Genomic DNA, 20,225 nt, shown 5'->3' with positions numbered 1-20,225 from the left:
TACTACTACTACTACTACTACTACTACTGCTACTACTACTACTGCTACTGCTACTGCTACTACTACTACTACTACCACTACTACTACTACCACTACTACTACCACTACTACTACTACTACTACTACTTCTACTACTACTACTACTACTACTACTACTACTACTACTACTACTACTACTACTACTACTACTACTACTACTACTACTACTACTACTACTACTACTACCACCACTACTACTACTACTACTACTACTACTACTACTACTACTACTACTACTCCTACTACTACTCCTACTACTACTACTACTGTAGTAGTAGCAGCAGCAACAACAACAACAGCAACAGCTGTAGTAGTAGTAGTAATAGTAGTATGTTATGTTATATCAGAGCATTGGTTTTGGGACGTTGGGACATAGCTATCTCGAGATCCCGACTTAGCTAACTCGTGGCCACGAGATAGAAAAAAAAGAGGAGTGCAATTTAAAAAAAGAGGAGTGAATGTCACCTCTATGCCATCGTACAACTCTGTCAACCATTGCCAACTTTTTTTGCACCTAACCGAATGCCTGCCTACATTCGCGCCATTCAATATCGGGACTTATGTAGAGGGTGGATAGTAATCTTGTAGTGGCCCATGACGCGATAGCAGATACGCGGCGTGTTTTAGAGACGGATTAAAAAGGATATATACAGTGGGTAGTTAGGCGGAAGTTGTGCAAACATGGCCGAGATACGTTGGATATGCTGCTGATCTCGGGCATCAGGTTATTATGCCTGACAGCTCTCGGAAGAAATGGACGGGTGCCAAGGTAAGTTTGTGATATACATGTATTGTATAGTATTTGGTCATCTGTGTGTATACATAGCTTCCGTTTTTAATTGCTTACGTGAGTTGTAAGGCGTTAATCATTATGGACTATCTATGTAATTGTTGAACAAGCATATTCACCCCCTTTTTGGGTGTAATATATATCGCTTAAGTTGTAGGAGTGCATTACGCACATACGAATACGTGCCTGACAATATCACTAGTTTTCCAAACGGATGCGGTAAGTTCGGCTGTAATGGCTAACTATGTGTTTTGATGGTTACTGATTTATTTATTGTTCGTTCAGTTGTGCAGTCTGACTAAAGATATCGATCTTTCTACATATTAAACCAAAAAACACAATCATTGCATTATGATTTATTTTTATGATTTATTTTTGTGCAGGCCTGCTATATGCATGTATTCTACCTCTTTACGGGGATCAATGTTATTGATGATACTGCTGTAAAACGATTTAGAAGTATATTGCGTTAAGTTAACTTTACAAAGTGAGCGTTCAGTATTTAAAGTGCGTATTAAGGTATAGTCTTTGGCAGTGTTAAACGCAAGACCCATCTTGTACACATGTACTCCAAGTCAGGTCTTGTTAGGTTACGTATGAAGTTTGCACGAGGAAGTAGATCCATATCTCTACACCGAGACCTAAGAAACACCGTTATCACCAACGTCATACGATGATCATAAACATGCGGATTTCTGAAGTTTTGCGGTATTTTTATCGGTATTTATGTGTGCTCAGGATAAGTAATATCACCCCAACAAAAATCGGTATTGTTTGTTAATAATTTAGTGTGCGATAACATATTAAAGAAGTTACAACCGTCCTAGTTTTCCAGATAACAAGTTCGCTTAGCGATCGGGGGGTCAGGGGTTCAATCCCCGCTTGGGGAGCGTTCTCTAATCCTCCCCAAAGACACCAAGTACTGGTTATAGGACCAGGAAACGGACTCAATAGCGTTTCTATAAGCCCGAGGCTTTCGATGCAATCGAGCTAACATAAAAAGGTTTAAATTAAGATTGGAACTGACGCTTGTTCTTCAGCAGTCTGTATCTATTGCGGAGCTGAGAACGTGAGCCCGTACTAAAACCTCTGTATTATATTTACCCGGCCTATATTGGGCCAGTATTTTCACCGTGTCTCCCGAAATTGTGACTTAAAGGGACCATTGCACAGTTATGTGTATGGAGTATGGACCTTTATTTTTCCTCTAGGTTTTAGGCTAAAACAAAATTGTTTTTGTGATGTTCATTTTTGTGTGGGGGAAACACACAGTTGTGCAAAGCTAAACTTATACGGTAAAAATCATGTTTTTAAGTTCTATAACAAGTGTTTGTTTTCATGCCGTTGTCAAAACTGATGTTTATCCTTTATTGTCCTTTTCGTGAGATTTGCGAGACCATACGTATTTTGTGTGACTTATAATTGTGTTATTTTTTATTAAGATACGTGACTGTATCTCTTCTCCAATTTTAATGCAAATAATAGAAATGCTTTCTCGATTAAGGTTTCTAATTCAAACAGTGCGTCAAAAAGGAAACAGTGACATGTTAGGAACATGATCGTATCGGGAAAACCCCCAAAACTATGATTTTTACTCATACAATTAGTTAGCTATACACATGAAATACACCATGACTCCCCGTGGAGAAAACAGACTCTTGCACGTGACATTCATTTACCATGTTAACGTCAACGGCGTCAGTGTTTCAGCGAAATGTGACCAGTTGTCAAAATGTAATAAGAATGAATGTGAACTCGTCAATGCTACACGTTCGTTCTATGGCTTTACGCGACTTCACGTGACGGTCGGCAGCGATTAACTTTTGTGTTTCTGAGGCGAAGCGAGAGATACATTTTAGCCGAGGCAGTCAATGGGGCTGCGGAAACATAACTAATATTTTATTTAAAATAATGCTTATGTCAAAAACTATCATGCCCATGGCGGTCTTACTACGGTGTAAGCGCGTTTGTTTTTAAGGTAATACTCTTCTAATCGATCATACGACGTCAATTGAATTTTATCGGTATTCCTTGTATGACGTATGTGTTTCTTCTCTGTTTAATAACACTGCGTTCTTTAGTCCGGCAATTATTTTTATTTGAGAACGGCTATTACTGGCAGTGTAAATGCAGAATATAAACACCTGCAGAGGATGTGATGAAGGATGTGCGTACGCAATCGTGATACATCGACTTTCTCCGGACTCCTCCATAAGATACAGACTCATACAGCTGTATGAAATAAATCGTCTGCTGATCCTGAGTGGGTGCGCACGCTTTGCACTCTCCCAGAACACAGACAAGACCCCTTTGTAATTGACGGCCATACTTTGAAATTAAAAAACAAACATTGCACACTTGCAGAACACAGACAAGACCCCTTTGTAATTGACGACCATACTTTGAAATTAAAAAAAACAACAACATTTGCACACTCGCAAAACACAGACAAGACCCCTTTGTAATTGACGGCCATACATTGAAATAAAAAAAACATTTGCACACTCGCAGAACACAGACAAGACCCTTTTGTAATTGACGGCCATACTTTGATATTAAAAAAACATTGACACGCGCGTTTTGGAAAAAAAACACACACACTCTTTTAGTCGCACTAAGGACGCTATGCCCAAGTGAGAAAGCTAAAGCTTTTTTTAAATACTCGTTGTTGCGTCAATTTTGAGATGTTTTAATAAACATATCTATCAAACAGAAACCTTAAAAACGGGCGCATTTAAAGTTCGAACATGTCATTTTCGTAACTGCATTAATGACTTCGCCTGCCAAGTGAACTAAAATTACGTTAATATTGGTTACTGACGGGCAACCACTTCAATCATTAATGACACTACTGATTGGTAAATATTCAGTTGTGATAAGTATTGCATCTCGTTACAATATTGGTAAGTGCTATACGAGAGCCTAATGTACAATTTAGAACCATGTTTAAAGCTTTTTTTGCAGTAACAAGTAACATTACTTTCACTTATTTGTTTACGAAGTGACAGCGTCGCGATTTATTCCTTGTTTCCGTGCCCTTATCAATATTTTCAATAATTGAGATATCAATTAAGTCTAGCCTTTCACGCAACTCGTTTAGTTTAACGTCCTTTTACGGGTTTATCGAAAGTCAATTGTTTTCCTTAGTTACGCTGTTACTAAACAAGTGAGTTGCGCCCCTTTTACCTCCCGGATATAGTCTCGCTTTGAACTTTGTGTACATGTTCATTTACCTGACCAGGTGTGCACTGTCAAATGTCAGCTCTATTAGTGTTTAATCGCTTTTACCTCAGGATTTCCGAAATTTCGATCGGAATCAGATGAATGCAGGTATGTGTTAAAATAACTTTGGACAGTTATACTGTTATAATTTGTCCCGTGTTTTGAAGATTCCTTTATGGGACACATAGTTCAACTCACAACCCTATTACGTTCTTTGTTTACAAATTACATAAATTTGTCTATTTATATCTATGAAATCTATTCGACGTTATTTGGGAAATTATGTCAACGTATTTAAGTTGTTAACTTGAGTTGTTTAGAATATTGTTCATATCTTCTAAATATTTTAGCTGTTGTAAATGATGAGCATGGAAGACAAGACGGTTTCATGAATACTGTGAATATTTAATAAAATAGTTTCATGAATTTGACGAAAGCTCGTATCATTGATTTTTTCACTTTATTCATGTATAAAGGTTTATAATTAATATATTGAAACGACACCAAATTAATGTCAATATGCATATTAATCACGCATCCGTTCGAATCATTATTTATTTAAAAAGACGTGTGAAACACACTGGCCTTTGTCCAAGACTTGTGTTCAAGATGGCTTGTCACACGTCATTATCTACCAAAGGCTGTTGATTTACCGACATGTATTTTTTGACATACAAGTGTGATAACTTAGAAACATGTCATAACAATACATTCTGTTTAAATCTTGATGTATAAAAACATATTTTATCGTGTTGCAACATACTTCAATAGATTGTCGGATATGTTTATCCGTGTCGTCATAACATAAAAAATATTGGATCATTCAAGGATCGATGAAAGATTCTGACATGTACTTACAGGTATTTTTTATTCAATCATATTTTCACGATAAATCACTTTATATTTTGATTTAATGTCCCAATATTTCTGAAACATTTTCTTGTATCATAATTATATCTTATTTCATTAAAATAGTCATATGATAAGTTTGTGTATATTTATTTTCAAATTATATATTTTAGAGAAACAGTGTGATTTTTTGTTTATTTACGATAATGCTTAACACAATAGGAAATAATACTGCGGGTCATTATTTTGGTTGAAATCCGCGTACGACCATTGTAGTCATGACAACACGTTATTTGCATAAATCTGGCTAATTTTGAGCGTTTAGATCATATACAATTGAACATCTTTTTTCAATTTTGGGTGCGTTTTAAACGATAATCACTCGATATAATGTGCTATCGGGTTGGTGAACACTATCGTGTCTCTACTTCAATATTTGACTGACCTCTGAATAACTCGGGTTCGGAACCTTTAATCGATAAATATTGCCTCGTTTATTAAAATGTGGATGAATTTCAAGGTCATGAAACTATGTAAATTTCAACGCACATTCACATGACCGAAATATCAAATTTAAATAATGTAGAACAAAACAGAGCATACAATAAACAAGCGCATGTTGGTCGTGCCTTGGTTGTTAACTCGTTTTCCCAAATTGAGAATCGTAATTTAGCGCTCTGAAATTTCATTTCAGTTGATGTACAATTTAAGTTTATAACTTCTAGTATTTATTTTTATCGAAACAAGTCGGCCGTGGAGCATTTTTTTGTACTGATTTCCCGCAATAAAGATTAAGTTAATTTGTGTTTACCTTTAAGCATGTGTGTTTAAGGTTGGGTGCCGAGACTTCCTATTTAGCAGACCAGCTTTAAACACAAACTTTATTTGAAATGCTTTTACCATGTTGACTTTCTGCTAAAGAGTATTTTACATGGTTAACTTGTATGGAACAACAATCACATCTATTGTAATTTATCACTTAAAATTATACTTACATACGAAGCAAACGATTTATAATTTACTAGTTTTGATCGATAGATAGTAGGCTAGCTATTCTGCAGCATGTCCGATCTTATCTTTGTAAGTATGCCTCATCCCAATTATCTCTTACTTAAATTTTATCTTCCCGGTAGTTCGGACCAATTTCAAGAACATTGGGCGACGTTAAATTATAAGTCAGTGTATCCGCCTTACGATACTTTCTCGATACGAGGCCCAACATTTATTAAGAGGTTTGTGCACTTTCACTTCAGGTACAGCAAAAGTATTTGATTCCATTGGATTTTACCACTTTATTCAAATGGTATGAGCTTTATTCATCTTCAGCGTGAACTGTATGAATGCATGCGATTCATTGCAAACGAAGAACACTTTAAACCCATTTATGCCTAGCGTCTAAAAAAAGGCCTTGGCAAACAGCGTCGACCCAGATGAGACGCCGCATGATGCGGCGTCTCATCAGGGTCTACGCTGTTTGCTTAAAGGATTTTCTGTAAGAAATATTCTATATATAGAAATAAATATACGAGACAGCCCCTTATTTTGGAAATAAATTGATCCAATTTAGAAGGACGAGAGAGTCCACTGGGCATAAATGGGTTAAGTTCGGCATTAACGACAGTTAACATTCAGCGTAAATCCTCAAGCTAAAATAAGTAGTCGTGGCATCTGAATATATTTGTATAACGTATTATTTAGTTACGGCACAAATCAGTTGTTTCGTTTGTTAGTGGTGATAGTTCAGCAATCTTTGAACAGAAGCTGATTTATGCCAACATGACGTGGTATAAAGGCGCTATCGTGTGGAGGAGAGCACTTAATGTCACATAAATGATACGAATTGAAAGTGACTTAAGGCTTTAAATAGTAATAAGCTGTACTGACTAAACTTGTTTTATTTTTCAATTGTTGTTTTTAATAACTCATTCCACCAAACATGCCCCGCGTCATGCGAAATGGGGTTTTACGCCATGTGTGCGTGGTCTTGTCAGGAAGTACCGCGTCCGCTAAAAAGTCACGCAAGATTCCGTTGCCTTATTAGCGGAGAAGGTAGCTCCCTACAAGGCTGCGCGAATGTCACATTTGGCATATGATCCCTTTTCGCAGAACGCGTGTCAGTTTTGTCATCATTAACTTACGTTGGTAGGCGCTGGACTTGAAGAGCCACAACATAAAAGTAATAGTTGTACGTGGGGGTTTATGTACCGCTTGGTTTAAACAGTATTTATGATGAAGATAATTTGAACATGACATATGAATTGCATTCATGGATTAATGTATAAGAAACGAATTGCTTAAAGTTATATGAATTCTGCTCCATAGATATGCATAGTGATAATACGTGCAAGATTTGAGCACGTGTAACCAGTTAAAGCAAGTACCAACCAGCGGCGAATGGTACAACGTTTGTATATGATATGATCAAACGTACATGTACATTAAAAGGTATAATCAAAGGTATAATACTAGTATATAAAGTGTCAGTAGTCAGTATCTTTTGGGGTAGAACAGGAAGAGGGTAATATTGAGTCTGAAAACAAAGAACAATAGCGGAAGGACACTCGCCAACATCAAATATGATGGGCTGTTGCCAGTTATCATGAGAAAAGTTTTGACAAACGATATATCGTTGAATATTATTTAAGAATGATGTTTTGTTTTACTAATCTGTAATATTTTCACATAAAATAGTAAGTAATGGTTTGGACCGTTTGCTAATGCATATCATAATCATAATTGAACTGTGTGTATTGAACTGTTTCCAAATAATATACATGGCTGTAAATGTACATTTAAGTCTAAACATTTCGCTTGTAAAATAGAATTTTAAACGTAAATGCGCTTCAATCTACTTGTACATCGTAAAGCGTGGGTTTCTCCTTATATACAATGTCCGAGCTAATGTATACAGGAAAATATAAAGTTGTGAAAATGTTGACCTGTGAGACGAATACAGACGGACTGGGCGTGAAAGTATCCTATCGGTACATGGGTTATAGAAATCTTTGTCCTTAAGTCATCGCTATTTTATTTTGTCTCCCGTTTATAAAATGTTTCCACTTTATTTTAATAATTCAATTATTCCTGGGTAATGTGTATGATAAGAAAACTATGTATCCCTTTTTCCAAATCCTTGGATGACTCAGTTTATTTTAAATTTAGTCATATAGTGTTATCTCTCATAAACGTGTGTGCATTTGATTAGAAAAGATTGCATGTTGTAATAAGAAGACGAATAAGGAAACGCTGCATTGCACGACAAACTAGTATACGTAAGCACATTCGCTATCAGTTGTTCCCCGACACACGCACTCTCGATAGTACGTAAGAAGGAACGCTCCTTTTGTTAAAAATCCATATCGCACAAACGGGGAACGTGTTATTTTCTATAACAACCGAGTCACGTTTCAAATCGTCCATGAAGTCAACATGGGATACCCGGCTGCTAGCTGGGGATTTATATCAATATATTGAATTTTGCGATGCACATCAGTGCCTGAAACTACCAACCCGGGCTACTGGCTGCTGTACCACGTGGTAATCTCGATCAATAATTATTAATAAATAATTCACTGGTACGTAGCTTAGAGAGGTGAATCACATGGTAATCTAGATAGCGACGTACATGTCAAGACAGGACATTTTCGCCGTTTAATACCCCTTTTCCTTTTAATATTTATAAGGCGGTCACTTTATGACCATACGGCGCGAAATCGCAGGCTGGCGTGTAGCTTCTACGCTTGCCGCATACGACATACCGTAATACCCAATTTTGCATGACGCGTATCAATTGCAATTCACCAATGTTTATGAATGATCACATTCATATATTCACACTTTACTATCTTGAAAGTGTTGTTAATACCAGGGACAGTAATTAGTTTTGAAAATTTAATTTTCTGAATGTACATGATATTACATTGTACACAGCTTTGCAATGACCAGGGCACATCAAACACAACATTCTGTCCGTATTACTCCACATATAGCGAACGGAATGACGCAGTAAATGTGACCGATACTCGAAGAAATAATGAGCTTAACGCTTTATTTTGTTTCGTGCAAAGACATATTGTACTGTTATTTATACCATATTGTGCTATGTCATGCTTTCTGTTCGAAGTCACTTTGGTAGATCTATATCATGAGTCATTAAAATAGCGATAGTTTATGTGCATAACCTGAAACCAAAACGGCATTATTGAAACTTAGCACGCCCTAAAATATATAACACTATCGTCTACCGTATAGTTATATATCGCAAAATTATATTGTGATGCAGCGTACGAGGCTCTTGATGAATAAGATATAGACCTACAGGTAGTAAATAATAATTAGCATCGTTCCTTACGATATGACGTAACAATGGGCGACTACGTGCTGGCCTGCTTCATTCGACCGATGATTTTATACAGCTTTAAAACAACTCTGGCGCAAAACATTATTTTTAAATAACTTTTCACATAACAGTTTATCGGTGTCATGGAATGCCGCTCACAAGAACCTTTTGTAAAGTCTTCATACCACTATGGATTTGTCTGTTAAAACACTTGATTCACGACCTGATTAACAGTAACTAAACACCCGAATATATTCCGGTCTGTCGCTTTGCATGATTATAATTGCTTTGTGTTCTTTTTGAATCATTGGCCCATAACACCACCCCCACATTGAAGAATAAGAATGTTATGTATGTCGATTCTGTAATTTAAACGTAGCGTTGATGACTTTTTTCATGAAGTACACGTTGAAACATATGCAGATAATATGAACGACCATGGCCGGCGTAAGACGCCACTATATTTTTAGCGAGGCTGTATTCGGAGAAAACCCGAGTTATTGTCATAGCCAGCTCGTCCGCCGTCCGACGATCGCCGTAGGCGTCGTGTTTAAACCTTTACATTGGCTCTAAAATCAAAGTGCTTCCATCTACAACTCTGAAACTTCATATATAGATGCACCTTGATGAGTTCTAAACGCCACACCCATTTTTGGGTCACTAGGTCAAAGGTCAAGGTCAATGTGACCTCTAATATCAAACTTTAACATAGGCTCTAAAATCAAAGTGCTTCCACCTACAACTTTGAAACTTCATATGTAGTTGCACCTTGATGAGTTCTACATGCCACACCTATTTTTGGGTCACTAGGTAAAAGGTCAAGGTCACCGTGACCTCTAATATAAAACTTAAACAAAAACCTTTACATTACCTCTAAAATCAAAGTGCTTCCACCTACAACTTTGAAACTTCATATGTAGATGCACCTTGGTGAGTTCTACACGCCACACCCATTTTTGAGTCACTAGGTCAAAGGTCAAGGTCACTGTGACCTCTAATATCAAACTTTAACGTAGGCTCTAAAATCAAAGTGCTTCCACCTACAACTTTGAAAATTCTTATGTAGTTGCACCTTGATGAGTTCTACATGCCACACCCATTTTTGGGTCACTAGGTTAAAGGTCAAGGTCACTGTGGTCTCTAATATAAAACTTTAACAAAAACCTTAACATTGCCTCTAAAATCAAAGTGCTTCCACCTACAACTTTGAAACTTCATATGTAGATGCACCTTGATGAGTTCTACACGCCACACCCATTTTGGGTCACTAGGCCAAAGGTCAGGGTAACTGTGACCTTTAAAAAAAAATGTGACAAGCTTTCGCAGCCGAGCGTGGCACCCGTTATGCGGTGCTGTTGTTTTCCTTAATATCATTTATATGAGTATCTATACAAGTACTTTATTTCGTAAATTGTACTCGGATTTTGAAACATAACATGCCTAGTTATGTGCACGACTATAACATTGAGTTACTTCAAATTGAACTTTGTTCACAGTCACTCTGCAATGCATTATGCATGTACTTGTAACATGTACATGTGCATTACCCCTCAATGGTACTCATAGTTCTTTACAAATACAGTTATCTCTTGTTCAACAATGCTGTCAGTTAATATCCGTTCTGCACAAAAGCTTATCAGACAACAGGGTGAGAGTTTGTCCCGAAAGGTTGAAACCTTTGTACTTGAAAAAAGATTGCAGGTTTTAATACTTGCCACCGGGGACTCTGAAATTACAGAAGATTAAGTGCCGACTGTACGATTTTTTCCCCAAACGACTTATCGATTGAATTAAGCCAATTCTTACCTCGAAACTCTTCTTTTGCACGTAAGCAAGTTTGGTTAATGACGTGTTTTGGTTGGGGTGTTATACAAGATTGGATATATTCATTGAAATGACGTAACTAGGCTTATTTGTTTAATTGTGCGCGTTAACTAATTTATCGTGAGCAGTTCGGTGTTGGTGCAGAAAAGGCACTGTTAATGCGCCATGGCCAAATAAACAATATCAAACAGACCTTCTTTGTTTGTATAAGTACGAGAATGTGAAACTAAGTCAAGTATGAAACTTAATTTAATACATGGTTTTAATTAAGCATTATTTTTTTGCACTTTACGGAAGGAGAAACGCATGTTTCTTTTGATGGTAAATTTGTTTAAAGAGACATGTGCAAAATCAGTGTCTCAAGAACATAAAATAAGCTGACGCTCGCAGTTATTTTCACATTCTAGCGATAGCCCTCAAGATAAAACGCCGTTTCCCATGCGAGTCGCACTGTAATCTTGCGATATTGAATGACATGAAATTATTCAATCCTTAAACTGTTTATTTAATACTTTTGCATAAACCTATTTCGTCTTAAATGTCGATGCTTCTGGAAACTCAACATTAAACAAAGCATATTCAATAGGCTGAAAAATAACGCCTACAACTTGCTATTGTTTTCAATGTAGCGATTATGTATTGCTCCTAAACAGAGCGGTAACTACTGTTAATCCCTAATTCAAATTGTAAGAATTGTTTTTGCTTGGCGGTCTTTAATACACGTGATACCGAATGTTCGCAGTTGATTGCATAAACAAGCTTGCATATTAGTTAAAACTAAATTCAAATATACGTAATGACTCGCGACATATTAAATATTTTCAAGTCTCCATTATCGCTCGATTGGTCATTGTCAGCACGGGTGCTACTTACATGTACCCCGCTATCCATTACCGTAATTACGAATCAAACTTCAGTTAACAAATATCTGCATAAACATATTTTTTTAGTAAGAGTCTCGATAATAAAGAGGCAATTTAACAGACAATGGACATACATATGAACATAATTAATTAAAAAAAAAAGTCGACAACGACCGATTAAGCGTTAAAATTCCCGGGTACATCTTAGTATATTTACCGTACCCGGGGTACATGTAAGTATACTTAAGTGTACCCGCGGTACATGTAAGTAGTACCCGAGCCGACAATGACCAATCGAGCTCCATGCTCGCATTAACATATTAGTATATTCTGTTTATTCAAGTCTGTTCGCGATTGTGTATGTCAAAGGCCTTGCCTCGGGCCCGTGTTGATAAGATTGGAATTTGCTGCCAAATCTGAAACTGATTGATAAACAGTTTGTTATTGGTGAAGTAAAGAATTGGCGATTTATATTATTCATTCCACTTGGGTATTGCTTTGTTTGCAGACAATAGGCAAGATTATATAGTTTTCTCAGGCGATTATAAATATCTGACCTTCATCCAAATAACAATGACAACTTCTATTACCCGGTAATCCCTTTATTTATAACTTATACCATTATCGAAAAAGAGAAAACAATATTAAATTAAAATTAGTTAAGTGAAAATACATGCCAAAACTGTTGAAGACAGCAACATAATTAGTTTTATTTCAAAGGAAAGAAACATTTTAGTGTTGCTTAATCCCTGGATGATGCACATTTTATTAATACATACAGTGAAAACACATAACTTGAACTAAAAATGTGTTATTTAACCATTATCTTGTTACTCATTCACGTGTTAATGTGTCACATTATGCGAAAATAGTTAACAATGTACAAATGTAATACTAATATAAGATTGAAAGTGTGCCATGCAATTTCGTTGATTATTTGTGTTATGAATGCACTATCCTGATAACAAGGCACAGCGGATATTAAACGTATACACAAGCTGTGTCATACGAAAATGGTAGGTATGTCATATGCGGCATTGTAGCTCCCGACTAGCCTGCGCTTATGAAAGCTGCAAATCTGTGCGTTATTAAGTCACTCAACGTTTTGTGGTCTCACAGGGTAGCTCCTGATCAGACGGCGCGATTTATTTCAACTATAAGAACCAATATAGGGATTAATTTTACAATTTCTCTTGTGAAATCATGACCTGACAAGTCCTAGTCAATCTAATGTTCCGTCAATGTTTGAAGTATTGTGAAAGTTTCAGTAATTGTATATTGAAAATCGATACGTTTAACTTAACCACTGACCTTCGGCGTTGGTCATTTAATAGAAGTTTAAAAGACGTGACGTAATATCGTCGGTGTTTTGTAATGCTAATTTACTTGTTATATTTATGGATTTATCGCATTCATGTTAGAAGTGGTTTACTTTGATGACATTGATAATTTGTATAATGTGGACATATATACCACATCTACACCAGTCGTTTGTGATAGTTATCAATCAGTAATTAATGGGATAGTATCTGTTTTACTGAGATGTAAGTACGACACACTACATGTAGCTTGTTCTGATATTGTTCGAGGACATGTGAAAAAGTTAAAAGTATTTCATTTTTAGCTCGACTATTATATATGATATATATATATATATATATATATATATATATATATATATATATATATATATATATATATATATATATATATAGTGGAGCTATCATACTCACCCCGGCGTCGGCGTTGCCGTGTCCGTTTGCGTGCAAATGAACATTTATAATTTTATCTAAGTTTGCGTACTACCCCAAATATTTTCAATGTCCTTTGACATACTGCTTTCATATTTTGCATACTTGTTTACCATCATGACTCCAACCTATAAACAAGAGCAGACAACTGTATCAAGCATTTTGACAGAATTATGGCCCCTTTTATACTTAGAATATGCATATTATTGATAAATCTATGTTAAAGTTTGCGTACTACCCCAAATATTTCTTGTGTCCCTTGACATATTGCTTTCATATTTTGCATATTTGTTTACCAACATGACCTTTACCTATAAACAAGAGCAAACTGAATCAAGCATTTTGACAAAATTATGGCCCCTTTTATACTTAGAATATGCATATTATTGATAAATCTATGTTAAAGTTTGACAAAACAACACTTACCTTACATACCACAATGCACTCCACCCAAACCATCCCCCACGCGCCCAGAACCCCCTACCCCCCCCCCAAAAAAAAAAAATATTTTTTTTTCTTATTTTTGAAAGATCATCTAGTAAATGCTCACACACACACATTATACCCTCCTCCCCCCCCCCCCAAAAAAAAAAAAAACACAACAATTTTTGTTTTCTTATTTTTGAAAGATCATCTATTAAATGATCGTACACCCACATTATACACCCCCCCCCCCTCCATGATGGCTTACGTTATACTGTCAAGCACTCGAATAGTCGAGCGCGCTGTCCTCTGACAGCTCTTGTTTCAATACATACTCTTAAGCGTAACGGAACATTTATAATTTTATCTAAGATATGTAAGGAAATTGTTCATATATTTTTTTAAATATTGACATTATTCACATTATTGTTGTAGAAAAAGTTAAATGTCTATCATTTAAAAACGGGATCCAAAAATTACATTATGGTAAACAACAACAGAAACAACAACATTTATATTAATAAATTAAGCTTAAAAAAAGGTAATTGCGTGCATCAGTAAATATATATCTTTTTGTTTATATTATTGTATTTCTGTCGCGTCATGCGAAAATGTGTCTAATGCCGAACCAGTCCAGCGCGGCTCCAGACCAGCCTGCGCATCCACACAGTCACACTTTTCATCACTCGTGATACTTTTACTTCAGCTCACAATATGTTTGCATGCTTATCATTGGAATAGTTTAGAAAAAAAACAAAATGGCATCATAGGTTTATTGGATGTTGTGTCTTGCAACAGGGAGATTACAGGTGAGATTCCAAACGAAAATATCTTTCCACAGACACTGGTTATCCCATGACAACAAGTTGAATGTATCTCTTAGGCTTTCGATACAATTATAAATTGACCATCAAATTATCACATTGTGTTCAACCGTTGTGTGTTTTCAGATGCCCTGCAAAATGAAGGGGCCGGCCTTCCACTGCTGCATGTGTGTGGTGGGGGTGTTCATGTTCATGGGCGGTGTGATCATGACTGCGACCGGCATCACGCTCATGCTCAACTACGGGCTGCTCGACATCGAGTTACTACCCCCTGATCTGGACTCGGAGGAGGGGAAGCGCACCGTCGGTATCATCCTCACCGTATGCGGGACGCTTGCCGTCACAATCAGCGTGATCACCAGTATCATGTACTTGTGCTTTAAAAGTAAACCGTCCATCATACCCGATGACTTAGCTCGGCTTTCATCCACACGCAATAATACACCAGACAGAGTGGACAATTCACGGAAAAATGACCGAAGTGACCGGCGCTCTGTTAGCAGCATCAGTGCCAAAGTGAGTGCCTCGAGCGTCGGTGCGCAGCGTAACAGCTCCAGCGCTGGTGCATCCAGAGGCACCACTGCTAACAATAACGACATATACTCAGCGGAGGTGAAACATCGAGGACATCCCAGATCAAGGCGCCCGCGAAAGAACATTCATCGACATAAAAACCGTCTAGATCAAATAAAAGAGGACGCGGTGTCGAGAAAAACCGTCGACGGGGCCATTGTTGATGACTACGAGGAAGGCACGTATCGCAGCGGCTCGTTCAGCAGTGAAATGACGTCAGAAGATCGTCAGAAAATCCCCCAAATTGTCAGCGAGGATTATGACCGCCCGCCCAGCGCCGACAGCGCTAGCACGTCCCATACCAGCGAAGCGAGTAATTATAGGTACCCGGAATTCGACAAATCCAGACGCGAAATTCAAGTGATGCCGGATTCACTCCGGGCTGAATATCAGCGCCAGGTGGAACTCAGTTCAAGGGACAGCGCTTCTTTGGACAATTTCGACGAAACGTCCCTTAACGAAGGGAGAAATCCGGATCAGTGTTCATTAACAAGTGACAATCTTAGAAGATTTACTCAAGAAAATTCTGGTTCCACACAAGGGCAGCGGTTTAACACCGACAATGACCATTCCGCGGGCGGGACGGACTCTTACCGTGCTGCTCAATCACCCCATTCGGAAGGGGTGCAGTCAGAAGACAGTAGTGGTATTTTTGTAACGTCTCAAACTGAAACGCGCGGGGTGATGACTTCCGGTCGCATATCTCCGCAGGTTGGAGAGCCGGAACACTTTACTCAAGTGGAACCAGTGAGCGCAAGTCGGACCAGCCTGGACAGATGAGCATCATCCTTGGTAATGAAGCATGCGGTAGTGGCGAGACTTAAGCGACAGGGCAGTGCCTGTGTTGTTGCTGCGTGTGGAAATTAATTCTGGGGAAATCTGGGGCTGACAGTGATTTGAAATAAGGGTTGAGGGAGGTTCTAGAAGAAGAGATAAGCAACAAATTGTGATTTTTAATTAGGGGCGAGGGGCGATCCAAAATATGTTGTGCTTTAAAGTAAGGGATGAGTAAAAGCATAACAGAATGTTTCCAGAAATTGGTCTCTCTTTCGAACATATCTAAAAATGTCTTCACAACAAGCCTATACAGCTATATTTTCGATTAGAATTGGAGTATTAAAACAATATTTTCATAATAACAAAAAAATAAACTATTTGTAGTTAAATGCTACGTTTAAATAATACTGCATGTGTGTCGCATTTGCAACAAAGAAGGCATGGAAGTCCCGGCCACGAAAAGTTCGGACAAAGCGATCGAGTCCCGGTCGAAATAGCTGCATTATTAATTCATGATTTTTTTAATCTCACTTCAAGACACATGACAATGCAAAACTGATCTCGGTTTCGAAAGCAGTTTTTAGCTAATGTTTGCAATATAATTGACTTACGTATGTGCTATTGTGGATTACCATAAACGCAGCTTTATAATATTGATAACATTTTGACTATTCTGTTTAGCAATTCTTTCATAGTGTGACAGTGTGCTCTTGTAAGTATGGCTATATACATGAACAAGTGAAACGCCTATAACATTATTTTTTGTCTGATAATAATCATGTTCATCAAACTCGACCAAACGACTTTTTTAAATTTATTTATTAATTGATTGTTTTAATTTGTTTATCCTAGCACTCCCATTTTAACTCATTCTAGTATTTAACAAATATAGGCGACACGTTATGTGCATTAATAAAGTCGTTGTTCGGAATGTATACATCTGGCGAATATGAGTAGGTTTTCTGTATGTGTCAGATAACAAAAATACTACCCTTATTTATTCTTATAACATTTATTTACTACACAGTTACTAATGTATTTCATAATAATATTGCATGCTTTTTTTTGCTCTAATGTTTCTTGAAAATATCATAAAGCCGTTTCTTTGAAGACCGGGCTTAACGCATATGCTTTAAGTATCACCTAGATAATACTGTTCAGTTCATGCAGGCTATTTAAGGACGAAACTTTTACGGAATTTTTCGTTTTAACAAATCTGTTTTAAAGGAAAATCAAGTCTATGCGGAAAATTGTCGTCCAAGATTAGCCTGTGTTGACTGCACAGGCTAATCTGGGACGACACTTAACGCACATGCTTTTCTTGATCTTTATTGTTAAACTGGATCAAGAGAGGGAAGCAGCAGACAAGCTGTGAAATAAAGAGTGTTAAATCAATGACAAAATATTACCTATTGTCATGTTTATTACTATTTGTTTTTATTTAAACGACAATGCAATTTTATAAATCGTATTTATTTTGTGTCATATTATATTCTTCTGATGTTTTCATAATTTCCTTTTAATGTTTACTGTTAGTGGTCAGCTGTCTATAACATGGTCGTTTGTGTAATAAAAACAGGTTTTCAGTATCACATAATTTACCTTTTCAAATGTTTATTCAAATCATATTTAGTACATTGCTTACAATTATTTCTGTGTCTATTGTAATGCGCATTTAAAATTAAGTTGGCCTTCAAAACTGAATATGTTACACTCTCGCATTGAAACGTTCGCTTATGTTGGATTTTTAGCTCGACTATTATATATGAAATATATATAGTGGAGCTATCCTACTCACCCCGGCGTCGGCGTTTCCGTTCCGTTCCGTGCTGTTCCCTTCCGTTACGTTCCGTGCCGTGCCGTGCCGTGCCGTTAGCGTGCAAATGTTAAAGTTTTTGTACTACCCCAATTATTTTCATTGTCCCTTGACATATTGCTTTCATATTTTGCATACTTGTTTACCAACATGACCCCAACCTATAAATAGGAACAGACTACTCTATCAAGCATTTTGTCATAATTATGGCCCCTTTTCCACTTAGAATATGCAGAAAAAGTTAAAGTTTGCATACTACCCCAAATATGTCCCTTGACATATTGCTTTCATATCTTGCATACTAGTTTACCATCATGACCCCACCTATAAACAAGAGCATACAACTGTATCAAGCAATTTGACAGAATAAATGCCCCTTTTATACTTAAAATATGCATATTATTGATAAATCTATGTTAAACTTTGCGTACTACCCCAAATATTTCCTATATCCTTTGACATATTGCTTATATATTTTGCATACTTGTTAACCAACATGACCCCAACCTATAAACAAGAGCAGACCACGGTATCAAGCATTTTGACAAAATTATGGCCCCTTTTACACTTAGATAATTGAACATTTTGCTTTAAATTGCCATAACTTCTTTATTTATGATCACATTTTATTATAACTTTGACAGAACAACACTTACCTGAATACCACAATGGATTCCACCCAAAAAAAAAACCACGCCCCTACCCAGAATCCCTCCCCCCCAACCGCCCCCCCCCCAATTTTTTTTTTAAACATCATCTAATAAATTACCCCACCCCACATTATACCCCCTCTCACCCCCCTACCCCCCAACCTCCCCGCCCCCCCCCAATTTTGTTTTAACATCTAATAAATTACCCACCCCACATTATACCCTCCTACCCCCCCAACCCCCCCCCCCCGAATTTTTTTTTAACATCATCTAATAAATAACCCCCCCCCCCCCACATTATACCCCCTCTCCCCCCTGCTCTCCCCTACCCCCCCCCCCCCAATTTTTGTTTTCCTTTTTTTATTTTTGAAACATCGTCTAATAAATGACCAAACCCCACATTATACCCCCTCTCAACCCCCCCCCCGAAAGTTTTTGTATTTTCCTTCTTTTTTTTGGAAAGATCGTCTAATAAATTATTGAATATGAACAATTTCCCCATGATGGCTTCCGTTATACTGTCAAGCACTCGAATAGTCGAGCGCGCTGTCCTCTGACAGCTCTTGTTGCCTTTCTGAACAATGCAATGTGTAAAATACTGGTCATAATATTTATTAGTATTTTCAGTTGAATAAATGCTACCAATTTGCATTATAAGTAACGCCCTTTAAATATTTTTCAATAAGTTTCTGATGGGGGGGGGAGCGATGGTGGGTAGGGGGCTTGAACATTCCGGATTATTATACATGCGTTACTTTTATGATGACTGTTGACATTTATTATTAATAAATGTACATATTAGTCATATGTGATTTGTTATAGATGTATTACACATATTTAACTTTTGTTGTCTATAATGAAATATTTAGTCGATTATGGTTGTATTACTTAAGCTTTCTAGCCGGCCATATATATCTTAATGCATAAATCTAGTTAGCTCTATGCATAATAATATATTATTAGATCTTCTATTGATTAGTATGTATGTTTTGTTGTTGATTTATTAATATGTGATAATTTCATTACATTCGCATTTCTCGTTCATTTGTTTACTGCAAGGGGACAGTATATATAGGGAAACGTTATTTTTCCAATAAATTACAATGATTTTTTTCGAAATCCGTGTACTTTTCAATGCATGTTATGAAGTAGAACTCACGGTTACAGTCTATTTCTGTGAGCAATAGCTCTTCCTATTAAATGTTAATAAGTCCATATTATTGTCTTGTGGTTTCTTGCTCCATATACTACTCTTATGTTACCTAAAACCATATTATTCTCATGTGTTAACAAAGTTAAGTTTATTATTTGTGTCGACTAAGTGAACATTATTATCTCTTACTTACTTCCCCTTTGAGCTTTTCAAAGGATACCAAATTAGATCGAAGTAGATTCTTCATGTGTTGATGGCGTCAACAGTTACGATGACGTCTAGTTTGGTGACATTACCTAGAAATGTCATTGTTGCTGGTAGAGTGCGATATC

The 20,225-nt window shown here is 36.9% G+C and overlaps 1 protein-coding gene across 3 annotated transcripts; it reads left to right on the top strand.

The window, feature by feature from the left end:
• Positions 1 to 514: 514 nt before the first annotated feature.
• On the top strand, positions 515 to 18,818 carry LOC127866182 (uncharacterized). 3 transcript variants are annotated; one of them, XM_052406603.1, is made up of 2 exons: positions 515 to 808; positions 15,051 to 18,818. In XM_052406603.1, exons 1-2 carry the CDS (start codon positions 770 to 772, stop codon positions 16,275 to 16,277), a joined length of 1,266 nt encoding a protein of 421 aa, XP_052262563.1. In that variant the 5' UTR covers positions 515 to 769; the 3' UTR covers positions 16,278 to 18,818. The 3 variants fall into 3 exon arrangements, with proteins under 3 accessions (XP_052262563.1, XP_052262564.1, XP_052262565.1); XM_052406604.1 differs by lacking the exon at positions 515 to 808 and adding an exon at positions 4,020 to 4,159; XM_052406605.1 differs by lacking the exon at positions 515 to 808 and adding an exon at positions 6,023 to 6,132.
• Positions 18,819 to 20,225: the final 1,407 nt, after the last annotated feature.

The sequence above is a fragment of the Dreissena polymorpha genome, chromosome 2 (genome assembly GCF_020536995.1).
Source record: "Dreissena polymorpha isolate Duluth1 chromosome 2, UMN_Dpol_1.0, whole genome shotgun sequence".
NCBI classification, from domain to species: Eukaryota; Metazoa; Mollusca; class Bivalvia; order Myida; family Dreissenidae; genus Dreissena; species Dreissena polymorpha.
This window is presented reverse-complemented; position numbering and strand designations above follow the sequence as displayed.